At 41.1% G+C, this 23,309-nt stretch overlaps 5 protein-coding genes across 5 annotated transcripts in view; 3 read left to right on the forward strand and 2 right to left on the reverse strand. All coding sequences in view use genetic code 11, as the record gives it.

Moving 5' to 3' along the window:
• Positions 1-1,888, reverse strand: part of EGR_03344 (Kelch domain-containing protein) — a gene marked incomplete at both ends in the record, with an annotated part of 5,688 nt that extends 3,800 nt beyond the window's left edge. The window contains 2 exons of the mRNA XM_024492593.1: positions 218-302; positions 1,278-1,888. Of these exons, the coding sequence (XP_024352994.1) occupies positions 218-302; positions 1,278-1,888 (696 nt within the window). The remainder of the gene's footprint in view (positions 1-217; positions 303-1,277) is intronic.
• Positions 1,889-3,051: 1,163 nt separating this feature from the next.
• Positions 3,052-3,459, forward strand: EGR_03345 (PHD finger-like domain-containing protein 5A; the record flags this gene model as incomplete). Its single annotated transcript, XM_024492594.1, has 3 exons — positions 3,052-3,103; positions 3,138-3,328; positions 3,364-3,459. 3 exons carry the CDS (start codon positions 3,052-3,054, stop codon positions 3,457-3,459), a joined length of 339 nt encoding a protein of 112 aa, XP_024352995.1.
• A 127-nt stretch (positions 3,460-3,586) lies between these two features.
• On the reverse strand, positions 3,587-5,530 carry EGR_03346 (Protoporphyrinogen oxidase; the record flags this gene model as incomplete). Its single annotated transcript, XM_024492595.1, has 4 exons — positions 3,587-4,300; positions 4,377-4,646; positions 4,716-5,264; positions 5,483-5,530. 4 exons carry the CDS (start codon positions 5,528-5,530, stop codon positions 3,587-3,589), a joined length of 1,581 nt encoding a protein of 526 aa, XP_024352996.1.
• Positions 5,531-5,734: 204 nt separating this feature from the next.
• EGR_03347 (putative 3-hydroxyacyl-CoA dehydrogenase) lies at positions 5,735-7,473 on the forward strand (the record flags this gene model as incomplete). The annotated part of the gene is made up of 3 exons (XM_024492596.1): positions 5,735-6,078; positions 6,145-6,334; positions 7,084-7,473. The coding sequence occupies 3 exons, from the start codon at positions 5,735-5,737 to the stop codon at positions 7,471-7,473; spliced, it is 924 nt and encodes a 307-aa protein (XP_024352997.1).
• Positions 7,474-14,269: 6,796 nt separating this feature from the next.
• EGR_03348 (hypothetical protein) lies at positions 14,270-22,244 on the forward strand (the record flags this gene model as incomplete). The annotated part of the gene is made up of 2 exons (XM_024492597.1): positions 14,270-14,381; positions 21,898-22,244. 2 exons carry the CDS (start codon positions 14,270-14,272, stop codon positions 22,242-22,244), a joined length of 459 nt encoding a protein of 152 aa, XP_024352998.1.
• Between the last annotated feature and the right edge of the window lie 1,065 nt (positions 22,245-23,309).

A 23,309-nucleotide genomic window follows, 5' to 3' on the forward strand; every position in this document is an offset into this window, starting at 1 on the left:
GAGGGACTTCGGTCATAGCATGATCATGAAACCATCGACCAATTTTATGGTAATATCGTTTGTTATTCCCACTTGAACTTCGGTTCTTCAGCGTTAAATGTAAGAAACCGTGACAGAATCATGCAATTTTAACAAAACAGTCGTTTTGAGATCTCTAAGAAACACTAAATTAAAGCATTCTGCACTACCGAAACCTATTTGACGTGTAATAACCCACCGGCCAAAATGGCAGACTGCCTTGGAAATTGGTTCCTCCGATTATGTACAACTCCTCATTCCAGAAAATAGCATCATGTCGATATCTAGAGGAAAGTAAAAGCGTCAAGGAAATTTGAGTGAATAATCACTGTATTTGTCATTGAAAATAATTATGATTGTTGCGCTTCATTTAGTAAGGGGATGTGATTTGGCTGCCAAATCAAACCGAGAGATAATTTTAAAAAAGTTGCTAAATTGAGATGTCATACCATAATGCCGAAGTTGGGCCTTAGCAATAGTTAAACGGCATAGATTCTCGAGGAAGAGTATCTCAAATGAGAGATTGCTATGAACAACATTTTTAACAGAATTGTTTCGTTTATTGGCGTATTTGGTTAGAGATTCAGTTTAACCGCTGATAGCAGAGACCTAATTATCGTAATCAAAGCTACCAGTCTCAAAGCCCTTCCATATATTGACGGAGAAGGTAATTTCACATTCGTATGCACTATAACGAACACAGTAATGGTTCCGATATTGCACCTTAGTTAAGATCACGGCTAGCAACAATTAATAAGTTGCCATTTTAGCGTTAAGTTTCCAGTAGGATTACAACTACTAATGCTCATAAGCTACGTATCCACTCCCAGGTTTCCTCATTAAAATTTGTGTCATAATAAATAGACGCGTAATTGTTAACAGCTAATATTCTTGACAACCCACGTATTCCTCAGCATCGATTTGACATGGATACCAAACGTAACCGTATTCAGCAGATATAGAAGTTTGGGTATTGGAAAGGGGTGATTGCAGAGCCAATTGATGTAGTAACTACTGAAACCGAATTCGTTGTTCAACGACTGAGAGAGGAGAGTAGTAGTATTGTGTTACTAAAGTTGTCGCCATAAGATCTGATGAGGAAAAGGTGACCCATAATTCAGCATCATTGATTAGATATAATAGAGGAAATTAAACAGAAAGCAGTAAAAATGGACATCCACGAGATTACATTTGTAGCAAAAACGCACGATTCAAATATTGTTCCAATAAATGGGAGTAAAATCCAAAAATCAACATACCTAGGTGTGAAAGTTTCCAGAGAATCTACCCCTTCACCACCGAAAAGTCTCTCCCACGTTCCCGTGGAGAAGGAGAAAGCGCTCACCACGTTAGAGTAGGGTGCGCCTCGAGCTCCGCCTACCTTGACCAGCATACCCCCACCCAGAGACTTGGAATTATTCTCATCCTCAGATAGGCACACGTAAGTCAGCGAGTGGCCATAGGTCGCCTCGGGAATGTTTTTCTCATCTGCATTCTTAGGGACACAGGCATGCTCTTTGCACTGCTCCGTGACCACATCAATCTCAATGACAGTGTTGTTGATCTCCTCTGCAAAGGGAATGCCTGTACCACCGTGGATGAGTACGCGATTCCCGACGGCGAGAGCGCAAGCGGAGAGAGCGAGGCGGAAGGGACAGTTTGGGAGGTTGAGCCGCCGCCATCTCTCTGCCAGGAGGTTAAATGCCCACACCTCGCCCAACACCTCCAGGCCTGTCGGTAATTGAACGTATCCACCGATGACGTATATATCATTGGCGATGCAGATAATCCGATGACCGCTACGACCTGGCACCATGTCGCCACCACTACAGACGGGACGGATCTGTTCACACCTCACAGTCCGATTCATGAAAATGACTGAATGGAATAATAACGCAAAATTACTGATTAGGCCATCTTCTACAACTTCAGTAAAATACAATCGGAGAGGGAATAGGTGACAGGGGGCAGATATTCTCGGCATAGTGATGAAGCTGAAACAACGGTGTAAAGAAGCTTTTATACAAAATTCATAAAATGGTTCCGATCATTATTTTATGCCACAAAGCAGGTTTTTATCATAAAGGTATGAAATACGAGGCACTGGACGGGGTTTGGACTAATGAAAACCAAAAATACTGCACTGATTAACATAAGTATAGAGAGTCATGAACAATCCGACACACATCGCGCAGAAAACTCATCCACTGTAACGTACAGGTCAGAGAAAGAGATGCGAGGGAAGCGCCAACATAGGTCACTCTTGCTTAACCTTGATAATGGTAGTGAGTCGAATATCTCAAGAACACAATGAGGACAATTCGGTGCGGTTAGAAAATGGTTTGTCTCTGCAGTTTGTATATGTGTATATTTACACACATATGGACCTAATAAAAATGGGTTTTAGGGCAGGATTTGCCATTGTGGTAGGTTTCATCCTAATTTAATTATACCAGACAAAATTTTGAGTGCCTTTTCTAATATTCTAAGGCAAAAGGAATGAGTTGGGTATGTGCAGTGATTTGTTTGCTCTTTATTGAAAAATTTGCCTGAAATTTTCTAATGCAATCCTAGGCCACCCTCAGTCCTACAAATTTGCTTTATTATAAGTGCGATTGTAGTTATACTAGCAAAAAAGGAGCTTAAATACCGCCACAAAAGTAAACAAATTAGCAGCCCAATAATGTTGCTTAGTTTCTGTCGCATTTTGTCACCTGCCTTATCAAGGTGTTTTATTTGTTACTCATTTTTAAATGCACTTTTACTGCAGAAATACTGCAAAATGTCCTGTATTTTATGGCCCTCCCTTAGCCGGTCACAATTAAATTATAGCTAGCCAAAATTAGCACTTGAGCATATCTTGGCCCTGTTTTTTCCAATCCTAATTTTCTATCCCAACTTATACAGGTACTCAAAACCCCCTTAAGCGCCTTTCGTGCACAAACTGCGTTTTGATGGCTATTCGCTCATTTGGACGCATTGCACCCGCAAGATCACTTCTAATACATTTTAAACTTGTTACGGACGCTTTTCATGGCGAAGCACCATCCGGACCTTATCTTTTGCCGCAAGCAGCCAGGAGTCTGTAAGTCTGGTATTCGTAATTATTGTAAGCACAGCTATTGGTAGACTTTGCGAGAAGTGCGACGGGAAATGCGTGATCTGCGACTCCTATGTTCGGCCGTGTACACTTGTCCGCATCTGTGATGAATGCAACTACGGTTCGTACCAAGGGAGATGTGTTATTTGTGGAGGCACTGGTGTATCAGATGCATATTACTGCCGGGAATGTACAATAATGGAAAAGGATGTAGGTTCCTTATTTTAACAGTTAACAGTATCTAGCGTGACGGCTGTCCCAAAATAGTGAATCTTGGCAGCGCCAAAACCGACCTCTTTTACGAAAGGAAGAAATATGGATTCAAAAAACGATCTTATTAGTAACAAATTTACAATGCACGCAGATGTAATTATTTCCATATTAAAGCCGGGCTTGTTCGTAATTGTAGACTTTTTCATTGTCTAATATTTCAGCACACAGCTTGTTTTTTTGAGTTCGTCGTTGCCTCTATACAGCGAATTGCTTGGAGAAGTCCTCCACAGCTTTCACGGCACTTTTGACACAGTCACTAACACCAACTCCGTCTACAGCGCTTCCAACAAGTTGCAATGTTCGATTAGATTCGGGGCCTAATCGATCGTTGATAGCATTTCGGATCGAGCGTACATTCTCCAAGTGACCCACCGGATAGGTGGGAATGGCATTGGCCCATATGCCCACATGTGCGAAGCACGGCTCCTTCACCTGTAAACTAAGGTGTTTTCTCAAGGCATTGATGCCAATCTTAATCATTTCATTACGCAGACTATGTTCAATGTTGAAAGAAGTCTCATTGGCAGTGGCTTTCAACCAAGCAGCTCGTGGGGCGAGCATAACTGTAAAACGGGTAGTTCTCTGTGTTGCATTCTTCAAGATCTTCCCATCCATTAACGGAGAAGAGCAACTATCATAGATAACACCCATAACAGTGTCATCCTCACACAATGGCAGTAAGTGCCCGAATCCCTGAGGAAGCCGTACATTGGGAATCTCGAATTCCAAAGCCACAACGGCGACATTAGCGGCTGAGAAGATTTGAGGACTCAACAGTTTTGTTATATTGGGTGGGATAAAGGTTTTCCTTTCCAGAAGTAAACCCATTTGTTGGGCAGGCGTGCAGATGAAGACGGCATCAGCTTTCACTTGGTAAGATGACACGAGTCCACTCTCAACCAAATCTAGCTAGAAATGGCCATGATCAAAAAGATTAAATGAAGCTTGCCTGATACTGCTTGTCTCGGTGGCAGAGTGAGCGAACGCAGGCTCCCTTTCGGAGTGTCACGTTGGGTTGTTCGCCTAGCGTCTTAGCAAGACGATTTGTGAGAACTTGCATTCCACCAGCGAAGCTGAGAACATTCGCATTCGAGGGTGGAGCAATGTTTTCACTCAGTGGTGGTAGAAGAGCGTCGATAGTATGAAGTGAAACATCATTCCTCTTGGTAGGATATAGAGAGCGTACTTTACCCATTACTATATTCTTGGCAGCTCCAATCACTACATTCGGAGCTTCTTTTTCCCATTGAATCAACTGCGGACATATGCAGAGTTTAACACATTTAAATACAAAGCCTTGTTATGAAACCAAGGAGAAACTCACATGATTCAGAAAGGCTGAGGCACTAACTAGTTTAGAATCAACACCACAGACACCGCGCATTAGTGCACTTCCTAGATATTCTGCGAATTCATCGTCAAAGCGAGTCCTAAGATATTCATCAACGGAGATATCGCCTTTGAGAGGACCCGGGCCCTTAGTTAAAGCCCGACGAGTGAACAAAGCCAGGTGTGAACGCGTGAACGGAGGTTTGGTCTTAAGTGAGAAGAGGCTGATTGGTCTAAGTGCCCCAGCGGCGTAGATATAGCGTTTTAATGGGGGCAGCCAGAAAACTTCGCCGCAAGTGAATCCGAGACTGGAGACCATGCGCAGGAGAGGACTTGATGAGGGCGCAGCAATGCGGGCACTGTGTGGACCAAGGTCATGCAAAGCCCCAGTACGGGGGTTTCGACCGGTTAGAAAGCAACCACCGAAGTGTTTATTTGCTTCGTAAACAAAGACATGGCTAACTTGACTCTGTGGCAAACGCGACAGCAAATATGCCGTTGAAAGGCCTGATAAGCCACCACCAACTACAGTACATCTTGCCATCTAGAACGGAGGAGGCATCAGCTTAAATTGAGCAGGCAGTGTACAGATACTTGGATTAGTACATCTGTATGGGTAGAGCTCAAGCGCAGTTTCCACTATGCTTCCTCGTGCATCGAATACTAGTTTGAAATCAAATGAATACCTTAAAGTCCATCTATCAGAAAATCGAAGAATACATAAACGTAACGACAAGTAATTATACGCAAATACGAACACACGCAACGAGTACCTGACGGGGACAAATGAGGCTGAGAGTTAGCTTTCATTGGAGAGTCAAGGTTGAAAGGTCATTAGGGTGCATAAAAATGTAACTAGTTTATCATAAATTTTTATTTTTCACATCCTTGAAAAATAAGCCTGGTTCTTTTAAATCCTTATTTGTTTACTATTTGTTTATATTGTTATTCTCAAAACGCAATTGTTTGCCTCAGGCGGTTAGTGGTTATTTGGCTTATTGGCGGCTTGTGTTTATGCTTCGATCTAAGGTCTCGTGTGGTAACTGTAATCTAACAAGATTCGTAAGCAATGTAGCCGTTATTGGCTGCGGCTTGATGGGTTCGGGTATTGCTGCCGTTTCAGCCGGTGCTGGGTACAATGTCAAAGTGTTATCCTCGAGTGATGATCGCCTCAAACAATCAAAGGGTCGTGTTTCCGGGGTTTTATGTAAATTAGCGAAAAATAAATCAGGAGGTTTTGCTGATTCAGCAATGGCCAGGATAAAATTTACTACTGACATTACCACTGCTGTTTCGGATTCTCAGTTGGTTGTCGAAGCAGTTACTGAAGATCTTCAGATTAAACGCAGTCTTTTCCAGTGGGTCATAGTAATGCTAAATTTTCTTGCAAGCATTGAAATCATTGGGTTCGTTTCAATGTTTAGATCAGTGGAACGCCTAGCACCAAATTCCTGTGTGCTTGCATCGAACACTTCTGCCTTATCAGTCAACGAAATAGCCGAGGTGCTTTCAAGGAAGGAGTCCTTCGGTGGACTGCACTTTTTTAATCCCGTAAGAGTGATGAAATTGGTGGAGATTACTAGGTGCAGACACACATCTGAGGACACTCTGAAGGTGTGTATTACTTGGAGGGATGGTGTTTCTTAAGTTTATCGGGACGTTTAGTGTTCTATTTACTGTAAAGGATTTATTAACGTGATAATTTTGCGGTAGATCTGCCTTAGGAAATCTCAGCTACTTCGGTTCCGTCTTCGCACGTTGATTATTTGACTACGACGAATTCTGCTTTTGTGATTAGACAGCGGAAGCCGTCTTACGCAAATGAACCCACACTATTTCCAACATGAAGAGATGTAGTGAATTATGTGTATACATATTAGTTGTGTCGTGAAGGCTTCGTTTCCCCCTTTTCATGGTTCCAATACACAATCTGTTGTAAACACATCAGCCTCTAAAAGATTTGTAATTCGCTTTCTTTTTTGCCCAATTATTCAGTAGTAATTTACTGGATAGCTGGTTTTGACAATGTACAGGTATCTAGTACTTTGGTGTTATGGCATTTCGAAATTTCCGTGAAATGTGTTCGTTTTTTGCAAGTTGTGATTTTGATAAAATTGTTGGAACGTAATTTCTAGGTGGGAAAAATTTTTATGCGATTATCATTTTGGCTTCATAAGCTATCAGATACGATCTTACATTGAATTCTAGTGACACTGATTCTTAATTTTCCTTGTCATTAAGACGAGACTTTGTAATATCATTTTTGAACAGCATCAGCACTGCTCCTGTAGTTCTCTTTACGATTTCATGAAAGAGCAGTTTTCGCGTTTGTATGAACTGAATCCTTTCTGCCCTGTCCGCAGACGCTAGTAGCATTCGCAGAGTCCCTGGGTAAGACGGTGATTCATTGCAAAGACACACCAGGCTTCATAGTGAATCGCCTTTTGGTGCCCTACCTCCTCGAGGCGATAGAGATGTGGGAGCGTTGCGACGCCTCCCTTGACGACATCGAGACGGCAATGCGCCTTGGTGCTGGCCACCCAATGGGTCCCTTCGAGTTGGCTGACCACGTGGGGTTGGACACCCTCCTGCACATTCTCGTCCACTGGGCAGAGCGGCATCCCGAGGAGCGTGCCTTCCGACTCAACGCCACTGTGCGCAAATTTGTCGCCCACGGCCGATTCGGCAAAAAGTGCGGTTACGGATTTTTCAAGTATGACCAAAGTGGGCGCATTGTCAAGGAAAAACAGTGACGGGCCTCTAATTTTTGCATCTCGGAGGTAAATTAATAATATTTGATTCCAGCTCTTGTTTGTGCGTTCATGGTGGCCAGTGACGCCAACAGTGTTTACTGTCGTCCTGTAAGTAGCATAATTTTAGTCTTATGGGGACTGCGCTGCAACTACACATTATGCAAGAGTGATGGAATCGTCTGTATTTTACTAATTGACAACAGTTCCATATGTGTTAGTCCTGATATGGTGGGGTAGGAATCACCGGATATTCAATTCTATCACTGATGGAGATCCTTCGCTGTTTTCACAGTTTCGTATCAAATGGCAGTAGGCATTAATATTCATGTTCAATTTATTGCTACATTCAGGAATTTGGTAAAATAGAGGGGGAATCAAAGAGTCTCTGCTTTAAGAGATAGCTTTACCTTATTCGCTTTGATGGAACTCGTGAGGTGTGGTGAATAACCTAGTCATTTCGATGATTTCCGTCAGCAAGGGTACATTAATTGCTGCGACGAAATGAAGTGTCTCATTCAAAACCATTCCCTCTTCAAATGCAGTCCCATTTGATGCAAGGCCTTAAAGGCTAGGCTATTAGACAAAGTGTTTCCTTACAGCTGCTGGACAAGCACTCGTCGATTATATCTGTCGCTGGGAGCCGAGGCAATGTGTGATTGTCGGTAGTAAGGACTCCATGTTTGCGACAAAGTGATTGAAGGGACGTTATGTGTTAAAATCCACTAAAATGCGACTTTACATGACCGGAATTGCCGGAAATCCGTCGGGACTTTATGTCAAGTAGATGCTTAATGGCGAGCGATTTGTGCATTCCCTGATGGTGGCGCCCTCTATTGGCCTATATTTTTTGTTATTTACAAAAGGAACCAGAAATCACCTATTATTTCTACGCCTATTCTCCGACATTGTGACATAACGTGAATAAAAGTTGTGCGCGATGCGATGAAGGATGGGGTGAAGTAGTGCTTTCGAAGAAGAGTTTACTTTATTTAAATGTTTATTTGGAGCTAATTCACATCCATTTAAGGGTGGATACGAAGCACAAAATACGGAAAGCAGTCCCTCTATTTACAGTCCTAACACGGGATTTCCACCACCAGGGCTTGCTAATCTATTTGGTGTTTTTGACATTTGTTAAGTGCTTCATTTACTTTTCCATGATTTGCTGGCTAAGGGTAAAAATTGTGGGTTTCCACTCCATCATCTGTTGCAAGGATAAGTCGATGAGGGCCACAGATAGGTCTGTATGGTACGCTATGTTGATAAGATTTATGCTTGTACTGAGGTATTTTTATCTCAATTTCCAGGCTTTACTTCTAAGTGCTTTGTTTCTTCGCATGCTTGTTCCACTTTTTTACCGCTAATAAGTTGATAAATTGAATTAATGTACTTTTCTAATTACCGAACTCACATTTAGCTTACATTTCTTAAAGTATATCGAATCATTGATGTGGAGGAAAGCTCCCGTTTTCCTGTGTTTTTCAACAAAGCTGTTCTCAATAAGCTTACCTGACCATCGCGTTACATTCAAAACGATTGGTACAAATGGCAGTCTCTCCACACACACGCACACTTTTGAAATCTCTCGATGCGAAAAGGATTTAGTTTCAGGCCGTAGAAGCAAACGAATTAGCTACTCGGAGGTATCTCCGTAAACATCTACTTCAGTACTGTCAGCATCATTCTGCTTGTCCCGAATTTCAGCTACACTTGCTAATGTAGCCCAGACCAAGGGAAATTACCTAGCCTAAGACATAAACTCGCCGCTCGCCTTTGAACAGCGTCATCAAATAAGCGCACAAACATTGATAGCACAGGTTCATTGAAATCAGGTCAGCCATGTGGATCCCCCATCAGTGAGGTTCCGATACTCTCATAATGCCGCCTAAGGGATAGCTATCGAGAGAAGTGTTTTATGAGTTGGTGCGTCTTTGCATCTTCAATTCAAAGAAAGAATATTTGCTTTGAAATTTGGGGGTTTTGTGCCATTATCGAATGGCATAATGAACAAATACATCTCTATCACTTAAGTTAACGCCTGGCAAGAGCCTTACACTGCTGAAGTAATTTATTTCGTCTTCTCAGCTAGTGATCGTACACTTGGGTACATTCTGAAATCAGGTCGTCTGCTATTTTAGGTTTCCTTTATTCAAACGGGAAAATTGTGGTGTATTTTTATCGGGTATGCCGACGATGTTTACGTTGAATGCCTTAATTAGCCCATATTGTGCCATGTTTAAGTAGAAGAGCTGTCGCTCTCCTCAAATGTGGTGATTGCAGATTTTTTGCGACCAATGGGCCATTGCATGTCCTGCGGAAGTTGGAATTTTTGCAGGAAAATGCTATGGGAAGATTGCACGATGCGTAGCAAATAGCATATAGTATTGGTGATCTCATATGTGAATAGTATCACAAAGGATACCTGCAATCCCGGGAAAAAGTACTTGTTCGAAATCCTAGAAGTGCCCATTTTCGTGAGCACTTTGAAAGCTACCTCTCACTTACTTCCTCCTGATTGGCTGTGATCGAGGTCAGATACTCTTGAAATGCGCCGACACCGGCTTTAATATCAAGGTCAAGTCACTACTATAAATAAGCGTAATTAAGACAATCCGATGACCCAGACCAAGTCACCACTGATCGGCTGTAAGGTCTGCGCACGCGCGTCGTAATTCCTTTCTGACGCATCCACGTCAGTTAATAAAGACGCCGAGTCGTTACTCCTCGGTAGGGTCAGGATCATCCGCGTGCACAAAAATTTTTTGATTGTAACAACTGGAACTAGTGTTGATGTAGGGTTCATTATTCTTTCTGCTTTTTGATGTGATATTGCAATTCGATGTAGCGAAAGCCTGTTTCAAATGGTCATTATCTTGAATAGCCCTAATGACTAGACAATAAAGAGCTTCAGAATGGAACGGAATTGTGGATTTAGACACCTAGATGTATTTCATTTACTACATTTATTACACATAAGTTTTACAAAGTTAGAGACAGAGAACTCTTGTCATTGTTCCTCAACTCTGTCAAAATTTTGGTGGATTTGGACGCTGGCCAGTGAAATTGATCTGCGACTTGGTATGCTGCGACTACTTTAACTTTGACCTGAATGCAAATACAGAAATGGATTGTGGCGCCATGCAGCTTCCGTAATGCTTCTGGTAGAAACGATGCCATCCTCAGCTTGAACTGACTTCACTTTGACCCCAAGCGAGTTTAACGTCAACTGATAGGTGATTTTAAAAAACAGTATTAGCTCATCAAGCCATGCCTCAAATTTGCTGATAAAGTGATCAAAATTGATGATAATCAACCTTTTTCAATACTTGGGTATTTTAGTCACCAATCTCATCGTTTGACAAGATTGACCGCCTATCTGTATACCATTTGCAATCCGACATTACATTTTTGTTTCATTTTACGGTAATTTTAAGTAATAATCTTCGAATGACCGCCGATTAATTACTTAAGAGTAAATCCAACTAAAATACACAAAAGGCAAAGCAGTGATGAAAAGTGGGAATGAAATAGGTGAATTTCAGGTGTCGGAAAGTCTTGCATTAGCAAGGCAGATGGCAAGTGAACAAAAAGCTGTGCGATGCAATTCAAGTCTAACGCTAGTCATTCCTCATAATTGTGATGTGGGGAACAAAAATTAAAAAGCAAATCATCGCCCTGACTTGAAAATTACGAACCAACTGGAGAAAATGTGTGCTTAGTTGAAGTATTTTGCTTGAAAATGTAGTTAGTAATTTAAACCATCCTCGATACTAATGGCTAAAACATAGTGCTTAATTCTCAAAAATGAAGTTTAAAACTGTTTTTGTCCCCTAACCAAATTTAAAACCGAAATCTTCTGAAATGGCAGCGCTGTAATAAACCTGAAACCAGATAGTGGTATTTACACCAGCCAGAGGAACGCATGAAACCGCAAAATTTGGTGACTGCGTCACTAAGCACCTCAAAGTTATTGTTGACACATCCATTTTTGACCATCTACGGAGTGAACAAACGTATTCTTACCATGATTTTTGCCCTCAAAAGTACGCTATCCGCATTTAGCTCTATACATGTAACACAGGCAATTGACATACTTAGGAAAGTTGTACAACATGAGGTTGTAAACTCATCACAGATTGCATCGCCATCTCTTGGGTTAACTAGCATAAAATTCAAAACGTAGGTTTCTCAACAGAGTCACCTCAAAAAGTTACCCAAAGTGAATTAGAGTGTGGACGACTCCAGAGACTTTCCCAAAGGCGAGAGTAGACCTGGCACTCGGGTAGAGCATCTAATGCCGACGTGCAGAAGGACTTGGGGCTACCGACACGGCCCAAGGGCCAGGCCGCCCAGCGGACGTGCAATGGCGGAGCCCCTAAGTGGCCCAATGAAAAACTGAGAGTTAAACAAACAAGTAACCCATTACATTTATATCAAAATGATCAATTGATTAATGAATTGGTCAAGTTGTCTAGGAAAAATGTGATTTTGTTATTATGAAATGATGGAAGGAGTGATAAGCATCTCTGAATGGCAATAAAATATTTTGAATCCGGCCAACGAAGCGAGTTTTATTAGGAACGGTGACCATTTCTTTAAGATGTGTTTTCCCTAGACACATTGACCATGGCTGTGATGGAAAATCCTTGTGGAGGGCAATTAACTTGAAAAATTATTGTACTCTAATTTCTTGTTTCAAAAACAATGGTATTCAAAATACATTTGATCAAAGCATAGAGTGTGGTGTTATTTTTCGGCAGACTGAAGCATATTGGGACACAGCAAGTGGTCGTCAATTAACGACTAGAGTTTCCTGATATCGCTGGTTGGGATTCCGCTTCAATTTGGGCGAGACGCTCAAGGTGGGTGCGTAAAAAGGCGCTGGGTTTAATGCAATTCCTCTCATGCAATCAGTTTACCTGTCGCATAACTCACGCACCGTCGTCTGCAAAAAGGCAACTCCTCGATGATGAATGGAAATTGAATTTGCTTATTTATTTACCTGCTCAACCGATTTCTCCCTGGATTGGTGTTTTTATACACAGGAAAAGGTCCAAGTTAAAGAGGTCTAAGTACTTCCCGAAGTATGATTAATTTTTAAGCTAAAAAATTCGTTTGTTCACTCTGCCTAAAAATAGACAGAGTGAATAAGCAATCAACAGCGGTGGAATGTTTTCCTGCAGGCTGTGAAGGTGGCCGGGGTGCCTTACATCGAATTCGCTGGAAGTCTTTTCTTTTACTTGCGCACATTTAACATTGTTTTCTGGTGGATATGAAGCCTTCTTGACTGGACAAAGTGATGGGTTTTGTCTGATAAGGCGTTTCATTGTTGCGGGAAAAAAAACCAGTTCACATTTTTCATTGTGAATCATTCTCTTAACAGTAAAGTGTTAAACCTGCTATTAATGTCTAAAAAATTTATTATAAATATGTGACAAAATTCACTGAGATTGTTAAACGAGTATTGCTGTAGGCTTACAATTTGATGTTTTTCTGCTAATCAACTTTCCAACAGCAAAAGATTGCAATACCATTTAGATTTTAGCATTCAGGTCTCTATCTGGTGAGGCCTTTATTGCTTTGTATAAATATGGGCTACAGCCGCAGTTAGAACAGTTTAGCAGTGTAAATTACTTATTGTGCCTTTGGACTACACTAAGAAAACGCATTTTGTTTGTCTCGTCCTCTTCTTTATAGACAACTTATCTGGTCATTTCTCCGGTGCATAGATGTAATTAACCATGTATCTTCATTGTGATCGGTGAATAAAATATGCCCTCCATTAACGCGTATGCCCCAGCAGCTTTTAGCATTCGAGCCTTAAATTGTAGCTCTCTGGACCTTCTTTGAACACGCGAGAGGACGTAATGCTGGGGTAGAATATGGCCTAGATGGCTACCGGCATGACCCGGAGGTCATCCCACCCACATAGAGGTGGTACCGTGGCGGGGACCCTAAAGAGCCATTTGCCAATACCGCGAGTTACACAAACAATTTGTGAATTACATAATATTTTGATTCACATAATTTACATTTTACAAATATTTCTCACCATCATATGCCATTACAAATGAGACACTTAAAGTTTACCATTTAGTTGACAAATAATTGTGGAGTAATTAATTGTAGCACATAGAGACCTCTCGAAAGACAAAAGGAGGCAGAATACTCAGAGGGAATATGTATTAACGACATAAAGAAGGGCTGGAGGGCTACTGACATGACCCAGAGGCTATACCACCAAGCGGAAGTTCAAGGACGGAACATTCAGTGACCTAGAAGGCAAAAACGAAGGGTTGAAAAAATAACCAGTGTTACATACTCTAGTCTGTAAGAGTCTGAATTCATAAAAAATTTACAGCCTGATGAGAGGTTTGTTAAATTTTAGGAAATTGTCTTTTATTTAGAACTGCTCAAAAACAGAATCACTCAGCTAACCGTGTGGATGGGGATCAAGGTATCGACATTACTTCCAAAGCAGTATGCTAATAACCTAATCAGGAAACGCTTCCATGCTTGAATAAGAGATTATTTAGTTACTTGGAGAGGAAAACTTTACTTACAAAATATTGGCTTTAAATATGTGTAAATTTGACAGGAGGTTACCGAGCACTAAAAGAACCACAACAGTTACAAGGAATGCCGGAAACCCCTCACTTACCCTTATCCAATTATTAAGTAAAAAGTTTACAGTTCTTGTACTTTGACATCCAAAAGCATGAGTGCTGTGTTTAAATAAGTATTTGAGCTAACATACTGTTGATTTATTTCACTGAAAACTTTCAGACACACTCTAATGGAAAGAGCTTTTTACGCAACGCCCCACGACTTCCCTGGAGGCAAAGGGGGACTGGATCAGAATACGTCCCATCGACGTACAGAGGGAGGCCGTGCCCTTCAGCGCCCTCGTAACCAAAACATGCAATTAAATACACAATCTAAAGTAACTCAACGCAGGTAACAAAGGGTAGCAACCATGTCGCATAGCAGTGTCCGTTGGAATAGCGATTGCTCTTTCATTGTTTGGTCAGTATTCCAGATTGGTGACCTTTAGCATGAGAAGATTTGCAACGCTCCACTGTACAGAATCAAAGTCTGCTGTTTCCACCTATCAATTAGTCACGAATTACTTTTTTTTCGTGGTCATGCAAAAGGAAGATTAGGATTAACATCAATAATAAAATATGTGTCACTAATTGTGAACGCAACCTTAGGATTCTATTAAATAAGGCAAAGGCCAAGTTAATTACAAATCATGCATAATTATGGGGAGTGAAAGGCACTTCCACAAGTTACAAACGGAAGATGCGAGCAAACAGTAACATACTATCCTTTTTAGCATGCCAGATGGATGTCACTAAAGAATGAATTGGAAGGAAGTCGAATAAACTGGGTTTATGAAATTTATCTGCATTTTATAGATGTTGAAATAGACCGACCAGCGGCTTCAGCAAATGCTAACCTTCGGTTGCAATTTGCATCTGGCAGAACAATGGATCGGTCGTGGTTAATTGTGCGACAATGGACAGAGATTACCCTCAAGTTTTAAATATAAGCTAAATTAAATAATGACCCTACATTCCTTGAACAAAATTTTATATCACAAAACATCGTTTTAGATCCATTCTTCCCCAAATTCGAAGTAAGTCAAATTAGCACGGCAGAACGCGCATCCACGGACGTAGAGGCGGGTTGAGGACCTGCGCCCATGGCCTTCCGGCGGGAGTACAACCTGATGGGACTGAAGTGGCTGTGTAGTTTAACGCATTTATACAGAATGTAGGCTTAAAATTTATGTAAGGTTTGCCACTTAAACGAAGTTGAAAATTTTTTTGCACAGGTAAAGAAAGCCACAAGCTGCCTTGAGCACTAATTTTTGTTTCCGAAAAATCGAGGAGTTGGGTAAACTGGAGTGTTGCACGTGAACGTGCAGTATCGCATCCCCAAACAGGTTGCCTGGGCAACATGGTGGGGCGTTCGGGTAAAAATGTCCTAGTAATGGTTCATTATGGAAAAACTCTAAAAATAGCTTAAACAGTTAAAAATAAAGATAGTAAAAATGTAAGGTAAGACGAATTAGATTAGACAGTTTGAAAATTCAAATAAAAGAGAGGATAATGTGATGGTTGTCCCAACCGTATTTCATCAACTTGTTTGTTTAAGAACAAACAAATGGAGCGCACACGATGAAGACTTATCTGAAGACGAAAAGAGACAACATTCAAGCTGAACATGTATTGTCGACGCAAAGAAGGATCGGGGATTACTAAAATGGCTCAGTGGCCAAGCAGTGACGGAGTTCTAAGCAGCCGGTTACCAAAACCGAGGGTTAAATCAGCAATCAAAGTGCCACATAAGCACAACTTCTTATACAAAATGCAACTAACATAATTATAAATAAAATACGTTTATTTTTCATTTAAGCAAGTTCAATGTTGAAAAATAATTAAAACAATACTTATGAATTGCCCTTGCCTTTGCATAAACAGTAGCATAAAGTTTAAAAGCGGATTCAAGTATCTGAATTGTATGGATAAGGGAAATGTTACAGTAGACAAAAAGGTGGTCATGAAATTTTATAGTTCCCTAATTAACCTTCTCGGCATAAAAATAGCGAGGCCAAGCAGTCCGATCCGTGCAAACAGGGCGGAGTGAAGGGATGATCAATGGGCTTGACAGCGTGAGGAAACATTTGTCAGCACTTAACCTCCTTCTCCCAAGGCACCACTTCAACCTCCTCGTCCCTCGTCATGGTAACCACGATTAGGCATTGTTTTGCCTGCACCGCCCTCATTTCCTGCTCCGCCCGTTCCCATCCCCCTTTAGTGGGACAACTCACGCGATGCAATTAGTCCGTTTCGGCTCGTGGATGGCACTGATATGCCTGCATTCTAGTGCTTAGTGGAATGTCAACCTCGTGCGGTTCAGCGGAAGTCAACGTCAAGAGATGGCAGAGGTTGGTGCGAGGATGTACTTTACGATGTCCTGTTTCATTGTCAATTATTGTACGATAATGGCATAATAATCTCAACAGTGGGAGAGGAAATATTTTACAGCTTCACCTAAGTTGAAACAAAGTCGTACTTTGTAAAACAAATTTTTAAAAAATAATTCGAAATTGGTTAAAAGGTGTGTATTTTACTGTTACAGGACACAGAAATTCTACCCAAACATTGTATTTACACTTACAAATATGCACATGAGGATGGATGTGTGGGTGCACGGTTGAACACAACGTGGTTAGCTTTGAAGTATTATTCCAAACCTTCCAATCTTAAGGTTGGATTTAAGGCTTAGACTCTGAATGCCTCACAGTGATTAATGGAATTCGGCCAAACAGACGTCACAACCGGGATTTTGGTTACCATGGTCAATTCGGAACTTGTAGAAGTTGCGACCACCCCGCATAGTACAGGGAAACTGTCTGTGAGATGTCCATTGTAGAAAGTCAAATAAAGTGATTGCATTAAAATCAGGTAAAAATGCTTATTCTTGCAAAATAATCCTCCAGCAGATCCGTCTAGGTACTATCACAATTCTTCTATGGAAAGAGTTGCAAACAGACTTCCAACGTGAATGAGAATCTTAGCGAAAAGACTCATTACACTTTAACTTGTTGCGCACATTTACTTGGTTTCGTGATGGCCAAATTATCTCATAAAATGGACAAAATGAAGAGAACATTATGTGACTTTCTTTATGAGGAACCCAACACCATTTCCGCGGCACTAAGCAGCTGAACGAGACGACCGGAGCGAGGGGGAGAGTAAAAGTGGGACGTAGAGAGGAGAGGAGGGAAATGTTTGAACGAGACTCTGTAAAGCGAACTTGAGACCGGTTGCACCTATTTTTGCAAAGCTGATATGAACAGGCAGAATCCACATCTATTAACTGTCGTGAATCAAAATAATTTCTAACATAGACGTGACCACATAGACCACATTTCATATGATGACAGTGTTGACTTTGATGGGCACGTGACAAGGTCTTTTCATTGCATTTAGTGTGTGATTTTGCGAACATGACTCTCCTGAGAAGGGGTGAAACCGGTTTTTAATGGTAAATCCTTTACTGAAATAATTTCGACGAGGGAATCGTGACGTCGCCCAACTTCGCCCTTGGTGGGTGAGAAGCAGTCAGTTTACCATTTCTAAAATTTCGGCTGCCTCTTAATTCAAATTGTCTCAAGTTTGAGATTTTTTTACAGGCTGGAGAATTAATAAACATTTAACATTTTGGGCAGTACTTCTTTCAGGACAGACCAGAAAACTTGGCAGTTAATACATCATCATCGTCATCATCGTACATCATTATCATTCATCAATTTGTAACACTGTCCTTACTGGCAATAAATAGTGTGGTCGGTGAGTCATTGAAACCACATTTTGGCATGACACGGGCTTTCTCGGTCTCCCTGCCATCGACCCCCATGACAGCCAATGCAGTGTGGCATGGCTGTGTGCATGACGTAAAAGTGAGGCACAAATACTAGATCAAATATGAGGATGAAAATTGCATTTTGGTACTTTGATAGAATGATTAAATTTTCATCACAATTGTCTGCTTAATTAACTTGATGTTTTCAACGAAAATGTCGTTCCATAAAAAGCTGACTACCCAATTTAATGCAGCAGGATTTTGCGGCTTCTAATCAAATGCTGAGAGCGAAACTAGCTAAAATCAACTGAACAGGGAAAAGGCCTCCTTGAAGGTGGCTCCGACCGGCGCAACACTGTAATTGCAGCCATGATTGTTCAGGTGCTTTTTTATTCACATTTTAACTTCAATATAATTTGTATATATAACCTGCTTCCAGTCATCAACCGGACACTTGCTCTGTTAAGGCATAATTACAGACATGAAATTCAGACGTATGCCTACCGCAGCCTCTTGAGCTCTCACAGACCATGCCATTGTGTCAATGAAACAAAGAAGTTCGCGTCTGCAAGTCAGTAGTAGGCATGGTGACCAAGAAAGGTGGCAGACCAATTCTTCACAAACACTTTGGCACTATCTAAATTACGTCCAAGTATAGTTTTCGGAAATTGGAAGGAAAATTGTATGAAATGGTCGCAATTCCTAACCAGTCTGAGGGATAGGAGTTGTAGTGCTATTACACGTCTCAAAACAGGTGAGGAAAACTAGGGAGTTAAACAAGGTTTATTTGTCAGTCATCTTTTAATCCAAAGAAGGATAAATAAGTGATAGGGATAGGTGCCAGCATTAACGACTCATCTCATTGCTTATAGACACCGCACTTTATACATAATTCACAGTCCGAATGGCCCTTCGCTCTCGTTCAGTTAACATTGAGCCCTCTGTGGGTGTGAAATATCACAAACAGCAGAGCGAATTTGTACTTCAAATATCCACCAACGTGTTGTAGGTGTAGGTAATGAATGAAATGTGATTAACGCCACTAAATTTATTCAGTAATAAACTTCCACGCTTCGGTGAAATCTCATAATCTCATCGAAACATACTCAAATGAAAATGACTGCTATATGGAGAATTAATTTAAAAATTCCTATTTGTTTTCGTATTCAAAAGTGACCATGCAAGTTTTTTGGATGGCTTTTTCGCAGATTTCTTAGGATTACAACGTAAAAAATCAACTTGAGCTCAAAACCAAATTTATTTCCGCCGAAAATGTAGATATACGTGGATTTGACCATTTCGGTCCGGGAACTTAGCCCACAACTCCAACTGCTTGAAATGGATTTATTAAATCCTCAAATTAATGAAAGAGTAACATATAGACTTCGATAACATAAGTTGAAGGAGAGGTTATTTGCCTCTACAAAGCGGATGAAACTGAGTGGTTGGTAAAACACATGGTGTACAAATTCATGCAAACACAATCCATTGACCCTGGATCACTTGACCTCCTGCTCCAGGCTCAGCTCACTGTCATGGAACCGCAATGACGCTTCTGTTTCCAATTCTGAGGAGTCAAAATTGTAGGACTAGTATTTGGATGATTCATGCAAAGCCATAAATCCCTAACCTTACTAAGACTTGAAGTGTAAATCCAAGTAACAGGTTAACAGCACTGCAGTTATCCACTCGACAATGGCTATTATAGGACCCGGAAAATGGTAGTCAGCAAAATCCAACTGCCTGCATGAATGGGCACAAAGATCATGCAAAAAATTTAGTATGCCTGTGGGCATCTTGACACTTTAATGGCATGGAAGGGAGTGACTTGCTGTTTTTACCTACCATTAACCTAGCCATGAATGTCGGATGGTGTATGAAATGGAATGGATTAAGCACTAAGATTTCGGTAAAGGATGTAGCGATGGTAGAAGATGGATGGCTTTGGTGTTATGCATGCATATACATGGAAAATGTACTTTTTTTGGCTGAATAAATCTACAAGTTAGCAAAAGGCCTGACTTTTATTGTAGAAGTAGGGCGGAACAAATGTAGAGTACACTGGAGAGCTACTTTTGGAGAAAATAAATAAATTTGCCAAATAGCTATTAACATCGCATATTCTAAATTTTGCGTAAGATGGTGCTTTAATAGACGAGAGCCACTTAATTGTGGTTGCGTAAATTTCTAAGAGCAAGCCCAAATAGAGGGAAAGAGGAAGGAGAGAAGGGAGCAAGGGAGGAAGGAAAGCAGTCATAATCTGATAAGCCCTGCATCGTGACTTCTTATGAGGATTTTTAAGCCCTTCAATCTGATCAACGGGACGATTGAAGCGTGGCTGGATGAATTTTTTTACCTTAATGAACACGCTCTTTACACCGCCCATTTTTGCTCTAACAGAAAATTTAATGCTCAATAAAATTTCTGTCAGATTAATGGAATTGAAATGAAGAGTAACGAAAACATCCATCCCTTGTCAGTTCCGTTTATGCTCTATAGCGCATTAATAGCTCAACGGGATAGTTGTGGTTCTCATGTTTAATATGGTCATCTATCCCTGTATCTTCAATTTTCTGCTGCTCTCTCATCCTGTAATGTCGAAGGCAAAATACCAGATCGCAGTAAGAGTGGATAACCACCACGAAGTTAATAGTCAACTAGTTTTATTATCGCAAGGTTGGTAGAAGACCTACCTTCAAACTGCGCTTCCAAAGTCAAGGACTGACCTTCACAAAGACAAACCGACAGCACTTGGGCTTTGTGCTTACCTACTTGTGGCTTGAAAGACTAATTTATCAAACGAGGAAGCGTTGCAACTCCGATTTTACCAGGGCATGCAGACTTCGAGATTAATGGTAGCCGAAGTTGAGCCCGAAAACCTTGTGAACAGAATAACTTTTACGACGAAGAAAACCAATAGGTCCCACTTAAGCATTTAATAATTTATTTGGATTAGTCCGTTCTAAAATCAAAAAAATGTTTAAGAAAAATGGCAGTTCCATAAAGGGGTCAGCATTTGTGATTTAGTCTTCTCAGGTCGTCTTCCCTCTCTCCGGTGGACCATGATGACAGTCGCCCGCATTTGAGTAATATGTGTCTTTCCATGCTGATGTGGTTTATCGCAGCATCAGGGAAGACTTGAAGAGCTACAATTATTGACACTTATGTAAAGGCTGAAAATGCTCTACTAAGTTTTAGCTGTAATGGCTGCACTTTCTCCCTTGAATAGACTAACTTTGATATTAGTGGAAAAAATGCATATGCATAAAGAAACAATTCCATATGTGAATAAACCTACACAAATTGCGGAGGTGAAATTGGGAGATTTAGTGGAATGAGCTTACTGGGCGTTAATTTTACATACAAAAACATCTACAAGCGAAATGATAGCAAATATGAGCAATGTGCATTGCCATTTGGAATTTTCAATTTCCTGTACATACATATATTCACTATAAATTACCTGATACCAGTGAAAGGTTAGCACAAAGTTCCCTCTACTTACGAGAGTAGTGATATTTTGACTCATCTATTTTATATAATATTGACGTGTAGTTATTTTATCAGGTCTCTCAAGAAAGGCATAGACCCATTTTGGTACTGTGGTTTCAGAATAAAAACGATTACCACAGATTATGGTTACTTGTTCTAATGCTGCACTAATAATTAATAGGCTGAATGTCTCTTCCTAATCTAAATAATTCTTTTCTTAAATAAGTAATTCACATATGCCTGATATGGGGCTTCAGATAAGAAAACTGGGTCGTCACGTATTCGTGACATTGGTAGTGCTCATGTTAAATTAGGTTTAAACTACTGGTTATGCCATCTATATGAAAAATAAAACTGCTCACAAGCGCTTCAGTTGCAATCCACATAGCTAAAGAGTCTGCTAGCGATTATATGTCTCAAGAAAGGAAAAATAACTATTTTGAGTGTTTAACGTTGCGTTGATTACACTAATGATGGTTGACGTCATCGCAACAAAGACTTGTTTCATAAAAATATTGCGGAAAAAAAATATGGCCAAAAATTAGTCCATTTCAGCTCAACGCCCGAGGTTAGGAGACAGGCTTGCTGCAGTCAAAGCAGGCGGGGTGGACGCCGAGGCGCTCACGTGCCCGAGATGCAGTGCGGACGTGTGGGCACGCATGGACACGCACGCACGCATAAGGTCGCTTACTCGCCTTGGCCGGGGCGTGCAACGCTCGCGTCGCGGACTTGCACTAACCCGTCTCCGCCATCCGGACTTGTGCACGTACATGCGCACGCACGCACGCACGCATGCACTCACCCTCCAATTCCGCTATTGCACCGTCATGTCCACTCTATATTCACTCCCCTCCGCCGGCATGCTTGCAGAACATGGCTTCGTCCTCGGCTCAGAACTCTGACGCACTCGAATAGGTATGACACCCGTCTATCAGTTCTGAAACACTCCTGTTCATTTTCCCTCCTTTTATTCGCATGCCTTTAAAACAGTGCTTATTTCTAAAGTTAGGAGGATTCAAGTTAGCGAGGACACTTAAAGTTAAATGGTTTCCAATGGACTAAACAAAAATAGAAAATTCTTGCTTTAACTCCATTAAAGAAGGAAATTTAGGGCGAGCGCGCATAACCGCAGAACTCACTGAAGTATGCCTTAGCCTGCCAAGGCACGAGCACGTGACCTGCTAACTTATTCCCTTACCGTTCCTGTAAAAGTGCCCTTTTCGTATTTCTAGGTCGTGCAGATGCTTTATTGCACAGACTTTAGTAAAACCCCCTCTAACAATGCTAAGCCGGTGATTACCGGCAAAGCTCTTTATTTAGCACGGTTGCTTGTGAATTGAGTTCAAGAATCCGTGCAGCCTTAATTTTTGTTTATGAACAACACACATTTTTAGTTTGTTAAAAAAAGAATTTATTAGGGGGTTTATTGCAGTTCCAGACATGCAAAGTTCCCACTCTTTGGAGAATAATTGCAGTACAGCCATGAAAGGCATTGGTCATCACCAAGAATCAAGAACTAGTGAGAGAAATTGCCACTCAAGTACAGTTGAACAATCTTCCCATCTTATTTCATTTTTATTTTCCATTCTGAAACAAATATTAAAAGACGGCGCCGGGTTTGCCTATTTTTTTAAACCACAACACTAAGAAGTCACCACACCTAATTTCAAGCGACTGGTAGCGGTGACAGCTGCATGACTGTGGGCCCACTAGTTGGCTATGACGGGAGCGTTGTCACAGTATCACCAGGCTTGCTTCAAATGCATATTACCCGTTAAAATCCAGCAGCGCACTGATTCAGAGAGGATGTTATCGCAGGCAGCTTTTTTACCCTTTCGCCGTTGCATGTTTTAAATAGTGGTGCTTTTAACACTGGCCCCTCCGGGGTTGCCAGTTGTTGTTTGGGTGCGCAGCACATGATGAATGTGACAGGCCCGGTGTATGCTTGGAACTCACCCAACTACCGG

The sequence above is a fragment of the Echinococcus granulosus genome, assembly GCF_000524195.1.
Source record: "Echinococcus granulosus chromosome Unknown EG_S00017, whole genome shotgun sequence".
NCBI lineage: Eukaryota > Metazoa > Platyhelminthes > Cestoda > Cyclophyllidea > Taeniidae > Echinococcus > Echinococcus granulosus.